Source organism: Trypanosoma rangeli, assembly GCF_003719475.1.
Source record: "Trypanosoma rangeli strain AM80 chromosome Unknown Tra_15.4_contig_00525, whole genome shotgun sequence".
Classification (NCBI taxonomy): Eukaryota; Euglenozoa; class Kinetoplastea; order Trypanosomatida; family Trypanosomatidae; genus Trypanosoma; species Trypanosoma rangeli.
This window is the reverse complement of record NW_021706269.1, coordinates 1,977-9,794: the sequence shown is the minus strand read 5'-3', so window position 1 is coordinate 9,794 and position 7,818 is coordinate 1,977. Positions and strand designations below refer to the sequence as shown.

General features: G+C 49.8%; 4 protein-coding genes and 2 non-coding genes across 6 annotated transcripts in view, besides 4 other annotated features; 1 reads left to right on the top strand and 5 right to left on the bottom strand.

The window, feature by feature from the left end:
- Positions 1-521: 521 nt before the first annotated feature.
- TraAM80_09162 lies at positions 522-593 on the bottom strand. The gene has a single exon. It is a non-coding gene; the product is annotated as a tRNA-Met (tRNA).
- A 96-nt stretch (positions 594-689) lies between these two features.
- TraAM80_09161 lies at positions 690-761 on the top strand. The gene has a single exon. It is a non-coding gene; the product is annotated as a tRNA-Pro (tRNA).
- Positions 762-1,436: 675 nt separating this feature from the next.
- Positions 1,437-1,459: a microsatellite.
- A 14-nt stretch (positions 1,460-1,473) lies between these two features.
- On the bottom strand, positions 1,474-2,205 carry TraAM80_09160 (uncharacterized protein; the record flags this gene model as incomplete). Its single annotated transcript, XM_029385862.1, has 1 exon — positions 1,474-2,205. One exon carries the CDS (start codon positions 2,203-2,205, stop codon positions 1,474-1,476), a length of 732 nt encoding a protein of 243 aa, XP_029234301.1.
- A 489-nt stretch (positions 2,206-2,694) lies between these two features.
- On the bottom strand, positions 2,695-4,353 carry TraAM80_09159 (putative CAS1 domain-containing protein 1-like; the record flags this gene model as incomplete). Its single annotated transcript, XM_029385861.1, has 1 exon — positions 2,695-4,353. The coding sequence occupies one exon, from the start codon at positions 4,351-4,353 to the stop codon at positions 2,695-2,697; it is 1,659 nt and encodes a 552-aa protein (XP_029234300.1).
- A 331-nt stretch (positions 4,354-4,684) lies between these two features.
- Positions 4,685-4,725: a microsatellite.
- Positions 4,726-5,041: 316 nt separating this feature from the next.
- Positions 5,042-5,069: a microsatellite.
- A 386-nt stretch (positions 5,070-5,455) lies between these two features.
- Positions 5,456-5,474: a microsatellite.
- A 529-nt stretch (positions 5,475-6,003) lies between these two features.
- TraAM80_09158 (putative GTPase activating protein) lies at positions 6,004-7,593 on the bottom strand (the record flags this gene model as incomplete). The annotated part of the gene is made up of 1 exon (XM_029385860.1): positions 6,004-7,593. The coding sequence occupies one exon, from the start codon at positions 7,591-7,593 to the stop codon at positions 6,004-6,006; it is 1,590 nt and encodes a 529-aa protein (XP_029234299.1).
- A 171-nt stretch (positions 7,594-7,764) lies between these two features.
- Positions 7,765-7,818, bottom strand: part of TraAM80_09157 (putative GTPase activating protein) — a gene marked incomplete at both ends in the record, with an annotated part of 360 nt that continues 306 nt past the window's right edge. Inside the window, one exon of the mRNA XM_029385859.1 lies at positions 7,765-7,818. This exon is cut by the window's right edge and continues 306 nt beyond it. Within this exon, the coding sequence (XP_029234298.1) occupies positions 7,765-7,818 (54 nt within the window).

The window sequence follows — 7,818 nt, the reverse complement described above, 5'->3', positions numbered from 1 at the left end:
TACACCGCGCCCAGCGTTCCTCCACGGCCCATTCCCCAGCCTCCCTGCGTGTTGGTATGGGTTTTTTCACCCTGCTGTTGCTGCGGGCGCGCGTGCAAGGCAACGCACGCAGACAGGAATGTATCGCGAGGGCACAGCGGTGGCTTGAATTTTCTCGGCGATTTTGGTGCTCTGTGTGGCGGCGGTTGTTCCTTTTTTGAATGCGAAGGGTGAATAGTGTAGAGGGGGGGGGAGGGGGTAGCGAACCCCGACCCTTTTCTTTTGCCGCGGGGGCGTGGCGCTGCGTTTGTTTTTCCCCACCGCCAGGGTTTCGCAAGGACTCACCCTAACAAGAAAGGATCGTAGCGAATTGCGGACGTTTTCCGCAGCTTTTCCCCGCTCTTCTTCGGTGCGTCCGGGGACCCCCGCCCCCACCAAGCCAAAAAAAAAAAAAAATGCGCCTTGAGGCGTGTTTTGTTCCTTGTTATTATTATTGGTTTCCGGGACTCCGGAAACCATCTTTTTTTTTTTGCGAAAAACTTTAGCACCGGTTGGTTTCGATCCAACGTCCTATGGGTTATGAGCCCATCGCGCTTCCACTGCGCCACGGTGCTTACGGCGGCCACCCCAAAGTGATAGAATTGGATAATTTTTGTGGATGGGCAACGTACCAACGTATCCCTACTTAGCAATATCTCCGGCCCAGTGGCGGCCGCTTGGTCTAGTGGTATGATTCCTGTTTTGGGTACAGGAGGTCACGGGTTCAATTCCCGTAGCGGCCCACCCTTTTCACACACATATATAACTATGTCGAGGTGTAAAATTGAAGTGTTCAACGAAAATAAAAAAGTGGGGACGTATCAGATTCGATCCTACGACTTTATTAACTGCCCTTCCCCCTAGAAGGGGGAAAAACCAGGGCCAGGGACAACTCAGCTACAGTGGCGGGTGCGGCCCGCTGATTTATTCAAAACATATTTATTTTGGCAAAAAACATACCTACACCTTCCCCTTCAATACGGCAAAACCAGTGACGGCGGCAGTGTGGCATCGTCGTTTCGACTTTTACTAAGCGACGCAGCCCAGTAACACTAATAAATTTTGGGAACCCCCCCACGACCCGAGGGGGAGAAGAATATGGGGTCAGCTTTTTGGATCTTTTCTCCCATTGGGGAGAGGGAAAGCTGTGGAACCGCGATTGGCCCCTCCCCCTCCCGCCCTCCCGCAACCGCGCGGATTTAGCTGGGCCCACGGGGAAAAGCAGGCGCCGGGCGTGTTATCGATGGTAGCGGAGGTGCCTCCCACAACCCCGCCCACCAAGCTTGCTACCCTTAACAAATGCGAATCTTCCGAAGCTCCTATAAGCAGAGGCAGGGCGGAGAAAAAGAACACTTCCGCCTGGCGTTTCTACGAGGCAGACGCGCCCACACGGCGCCGCGCAGCCACTCGGCTTGGCAAAAAATAATAATAATAATAATAAAACGAAGATTTTATTTAAGCGCCGCGGCTGGAGGCCAGAAGCTTCGCGCGCTCCTTCTTTAGCCGCTTTTGCTGCTGCTCAACGCCCCTCTGTTTTGAACGCTGCGCCACCTCGTCCGGTTTGATGCACTTTTTCACAGACTGCGCCCGGCTTTGGGCCTGAAATTTCTGGACTCTTCTCGGCGCCGCCGCCGCCGCCGTCTCGCGAATCTCTTCGATCGGTTTCAAACGCGCCTCCAGCTTCCCCACCAACCCGGGCGGCGCCGCGGCGGCCTTGCGAGCCACGCGCCGCCGCGGTACCAGGCGAAGCGTGTCGGCGCGCCCGTCCCAAATCTCCGTGAGTATTTCGACGTGGTCTTTGTCGCTGATGTCCGGAACGGCGATGCCCTTGGAGGATTCAAATTCGGCCGCCTCAGCCGCCTTCAGCGCCTCGATTTTTTTGATGCGCCCCGCGGGCGGGGCCCGCAGTGAGCGGAGTGACGAAAGTTCCGCATCGTTTCGCCCCAAATAAATATGAATTAGCGCCCCCACCTCCTCAGCGGAAAACGCAGAGCGCGACCGGCCAAGGGCGAGGCACTGTTCCCGGAACCAAAAAAAACGCGTGGCCTCCAGCAGCTCGTGGCTGTGTTGTCTTTTTTCTCGCTCGCTAAGCCTTTCTTCTCGGCGCGTCCGGCGCTCAAGTTGCCGCACCCCGCGCGAATTGGGATGCTGCAGCGCCTTCGGCGGCGCACCTTTTTTACCTGCCATGGTGGCCGTTGAGCGCGCCCCCGCTGAAATGCGCGCGCGCCTGCCGTTTCCTTATTTTCACGCTCTGTTTTTGCACCATGGAGCCACACACATAGAGAGAAACAAAAGGAAAAAAAAAATAGGAAGCGTCGAGCAACACGCGGACCGCCCCCACTCTTCCTTCACAGCGAGGGGTTCCTTCCCCACTCCGATCCGCATTAGAGGGTGGGGGGGGGAGGAGGAGGGCAAATTTGTACTATTCCCTCTTTTTTTTTCTTTCTTTCATCTCCGCTCCTTCCCAGCAAGAGCTAAATAAGTTTATTTTGCATTTTTTGTCTTCCTTCAAACACAATCACTCTTCCACTGCGCGCTGTGCTTCGCCGCGGCCTTTGGGGTGGTTTCCACAGTGGCGATTTTTCCACCATGCCAACAAACTCACAAAAATTCAAGCATAGGCATTCCATCTGGCATGTAGCTCAGTTTGATGGAAATACCAATTGAGTTCCATATTCACTTCACCGCGATATGTGTGATACCGTATGAAATAGTAAACACCAAAAAAATGAAGAGGCTTGCCGCAAAAATGTTCATCCTTATTGCGGAAGAACCCGCCTTTGGTGGCGCTAGAAATCTTCGCGTGATATTGGTGGTAGCGAAGAGGCGAAAGGACACAGCAGCAAACATAATAGACATCAAGGCAAAATTGACACAGGGATAACCCTCAGGCACAATCCGAAGCAGCTTCTTTGGGCTTCCATTCAACCCTGTGGTGGCCATCCAAATATGATACTGTGTTATGTACGATTCCAGGGTCACTTTCCCCAGGGCCTCAAACAGTCCAATATGATACATACGCGCAACTTTAAATAGATTTCTCAAAACAATATAAATCGTAATGGGAATAAAAGAGGTGTAAGGATGAATTCTATTGTACTCCAATTTTGGAGTAATGTAGACTGTTTTCACGTACATGGCCCCCACCAACAACGCTAAAAAAGCAATGGAAAACTTCACTAGCCAACTGGTGTATCTCGGCAGTTCGTCCAACCGCTTTAGATAACTGTCAAGGCGTGGGTGATAGTAAGCACAGATCATCCCATAGATCCAAACGTAGTGATCCAGGGACGTGCGAAAAAACCACTCCCACAAGACATGTTGCTCAGGACGATAGGGGTTATTAAAACCAATCAGCCAGGCGAATGGACTCCAAAGCGCATAAAAGAGATCCCTTGACACATCCCACATGAAAAAACACAAAACCAACCACAAGACTAGCTTCACGCACAATCCCTTACCTGTACTGTTCATGCCCTGATATAAGTACAGGCTGACGTATATGAACAACGTAAACAAGGTGTGAAGGGGACATATGTAATAAAGCATATACTGATTTCCCATGGTGAAACAAACGGCGGTTACAAGAAAATTTAGTCTCCATTGCATGCCATAAAACCGTTCCAGAAAAAAATCTTTTTGCACATAATAGTAAGAAAAGTTCCCAAAGCCTGTCATCCATACATACGCCGCAATAAAAAGTCGAATACTATTGTAAATGCTGACATTGTGAAAGTAGTGATACCACAGGAAGAGCACCTGCATCCATCCTTTCCATTCCTCCGTCTGAGAGCGCGACAAGGGGGGTACATGAAACAACTTTACAGGAGACTCTACTTCGCCGTTAATGACAAGTGAAGGAGGTTTGGCCCTTTTAAGCGTCAGCAACGAGGCACCCAAAAACACAATACAGAGAAACCAGAAGAAATCCACGTTGTACGTCTTTTCAAACCTCGGCAACAGTGTGGTCCGATCACACACAAACATGAGCAAAAGATACCCGCTGAGTTCAGCTCCACCTCGGAGTTGTATACGCGACCTGGCATTTATGTATGACTCTGACAACAGATTCATTCGTACAAAAAAGGTATCCACGGTGGCCCATACAATGATGAAGGTGATTAAAATAAACGCCATGACTTGCCCCGAGGAGAGTGGCCCGGTTGGAAAGGTGCTGGGAAAGTAAGGCACCAACGAGGCAAAGACCCATACCAACACTAAGGACACAAGCAAAATCGCCACCAACATGCATTTGGTTTTAAGCGACGTGCAGTTCCATTTACTCACGATGGTGCAAGGCTCTTCATCCGCCGTCTTGAGTCCCTCCTCCTCCATGTTCCTCCTGCAAAGTCAACGTCCGTCGCTGACACAAAATGCCGAGGTGAAGAGCCAAGTTTTGCCTCGTTTCGTTGTATCCAATCTCACCCTACTTTAAAACAGACACACCAATACGCAACTAAATTTAAAAGGCATGTAATGACAATAGGGGTCTCGTTTAGAATTGACGAAGCGGAAGTTGATAAAGTCACCCCTCCCCCCCCCCTGCAACTGCCGCATTCCTCCACATGGATAACATCATTAGTGATAGTCGTAGTGTGGGAATGTAAGGGAAGGACAAAAAGGCAAAGGAACGGCACCAGCGACACCACGCAACGCGGCATCACTTAAAACAAAAAGAAAAATCAATCGATAAAGAATAAAGAAAAACGTTGAGGGGGAAACACAAGAGACGCACGCATTTCTTCAGCCGAATCTGGTAGCACGTTTTTCCCACGAGTTTGAGGAAAATAACGGGATCATGACGCCTTTTCATTTGTAGGCGGGCCGTTGCACGCATGACCAAGCGCATCGATCAACACCAGTGCTGCATCCGACGGATTTTGAGAGAGCATGCTAGTGGAAATGCCTGACCTCAGTTTCAGTGGTTTGTATAGACTGCAGCATATCTACCGCACAAAAAACGCGGCATTTTTGTGCTGCCCCTGCATCGTCACACAGCTCTCTTCACGCTTGTCGTACCACTGGGCGGGGGGGGGGGGGGGGATGGGTGGTATGCAGCGATCCACCACTTGCATTAAACTCCAACAAAAAGAAAAAGGGAGGGTGCCGAAAGGAATAGGCAGAGTTACCCCACATCTCCGGCACCCCTTTACAAAATCAAACGAACAGATCATAGGAATAGGCGTGCCAAGTTATGATCCGGCTGGACCCCGCCTCCAGCTTCACCGCAAGGTAATCTATGGCCTGTGCATGCTTTCTTATGGTATCTCTCCCACCACCGGATCAATGCGGCGCGGGTGGCCCCCAGACGCCCAGCAACGACGATAGAGCAGAAACCCACATACATGGAACAAGCAAATTTCAAAAGCGAGACTACCCCCGCGTCCGGCTTCCAAATCTGAAGCGCCAAAAGACAGAGAATGCCGTCTCAGCAGCAATATATATATATATATATAATCAAAGCATTTCGTTTAATGGTTTTGTGGGCATGTCTGTGTATGTCAGGCGCATATTCACCGGGACGCTGTACTTTGCCTGGACCCCATGAGATATTCGCAGCGTTGAATTGCCTTTCCCCGAACCCGCTGGGACGTCACATGAACCCCAAAAACAGTAGTTATATTTCAACAAAATGCAGGAGGTGAAAGTTTCAAAAATTTTTTTTTCTTTTCCCCTTTTAGTGTGAGAAGGTACAAAAACCGAAGAAATGATGATAATAATAAAATACAATAACAAACAGGCACAAATAATCACAGATGGGCAAGCAACCTGAAAGGCCTTTACCAATGCTCCTGACCTTAGACCAAAACATTTGCTGGACAGAAGCACGTTCTGAATAACGGTTCTTTTCTCCTCTCTGTCCAGGTGCCTTTTTATGCATTTTACTTTTTTTAAAAAAAAGAATACCATAAATAGATCACTCACTTACAGCTTCTTTTTCCCTTCCCGATTTCTTTATGCATCTATCATTCATTCAATTTCTGTTTAGTATTTGATGTAAGCCAATTCCGGAGCTCCATCCTTACATTCAGTGCACACCGCCCCAAGCTCGTCGTTCCACCACACCGGCTTCCGCTCGTTACATACATCACAAGGCTCAAACGCCTCCGTCTTCGGAGCTCGCTGCAGCCGAGGAGCAACATGCCTATCGTAGGCTTCCATGCGTAGGACGTCAATAGTTTCCCCCTCCGGACCAAGATCGATTAACGGCGCCCGCTGCAAAATGCCCCTGACATCGTGAGAATCAACAACCTTGGCGTCAAGTCGCATGATTGCATATACGTCACCTGCGTTTTCCGCGGATTTTACACGAAGAAGATCGCTGCGGAAGTGCTCCACGATCGCAAGACAATATTTAATGAGAAACTTCACGCCACCCTCCATAAAAAGGTCAAGGAACACAAACAGTTCCTTGAATTCTAGAACGTGAATGCAAAGACCGGTAAGGATCTTCTGAAGATAAGTATCCGGCCACAGCTTCAAGGTCTCAAGGTGCTCCGCCACATCAGGAAACATGCGCTGCATGAAGCCTTCCACAACCCAGGCTGTGGTCGAAAAACCTACCGCCTCGGCCGCCCAATGGCCTGGAATATGTTCCTTTGTTACGTATCGGAGGACGGCAGCTGTTTCCTCCTCACTCAAAACAAGCAAACAAAGCCCAGCTAAGTAACTCATCGCCTGTCCATATGCGTTGAATTCATTATGCATAGCTGAAAGAAAAGCAACAAACTTTTTGCGGTGTTCGGGATGAAAAAAAGTGCGGTCTGCATCCTTAATAATCACACGAGTCGTCTCTTCATCGTCATCCTCAATCTCGACGTAATTGACAGGTTGCAGGAAGAATCCAGCCTTCTTCACCCAGTTTTCTAGCCTGCCGCGCAGCAAATCGCGGTTTGCCTCAAGGAATCCATTGTTAAGGTTCAGTAAGGGGCATCGCCCTTTCACTTCCTCTTCCCAAAAAAGAGGCATATCAAAAAGCGGCCCAGTAAAGTGTAAGGCTTCGTGATACGTCACTTTCCTTCCACGACTTGTCTCCTTCACCTTCTCTTCCGTCGTCTTTGTCTGGGCAAAGACACTGAGTGGGGTAGAGACGGGGGCGACCTCAGAAGAAGAAGACACCGCTTGAGCACCAAACCCAAACTTTATCGTGCCCGATGACGGTGTGGCGGCCTTGGTGGCGGTGAAGCTAAAGCCAGATCGAAGCAGCTTGAGCGTTGCATCAGCCTTAACATCATTGACACTCTGAGCCTTGGACTCTGGGGGGGATTGCTTCGCGTAGTAGGCGGCCCAGACTCCTACGTCTTCATCACCAGACTGATGCTTTATATTTCTTGCCCGCCTGTAAATAAGCCTCAGCTCAGCGTTAATTAGCTCAGCGTTTTGTTCCACCTTGCTGACATCATCAAAGTATTCGTTTGGTAACTTCGCATAGGATTGAGCAAACGAAGCCAACGCCGGCGCATAGCCACCAAAGCGTTCGAAACATCCATTCGCATATTTCGGCTTAAGACCTGTCAAAGCGATGAAGTCTTCTACAGGTCGCCGCTGGTCTGCTACGAAGGTCGCCTCGCTCATATCTTCACCACCCCCTTTTCTTTCTCTGTGCTCGCCCTTCTCTCTGTTTCCCCTAGCTCTTCCGCGTGAAAAGGTTCCCAACGTACCCCACAAGAAGGGCATATTACATCAACAGCAGCAGCAACAAACGGACGAGGAGGGTATATAATATATATATATATATATATTATATTATATAAGTGTGCGTATGGACTGGGGGTGCTTGGGGGGTGCTGAACGGAGGGC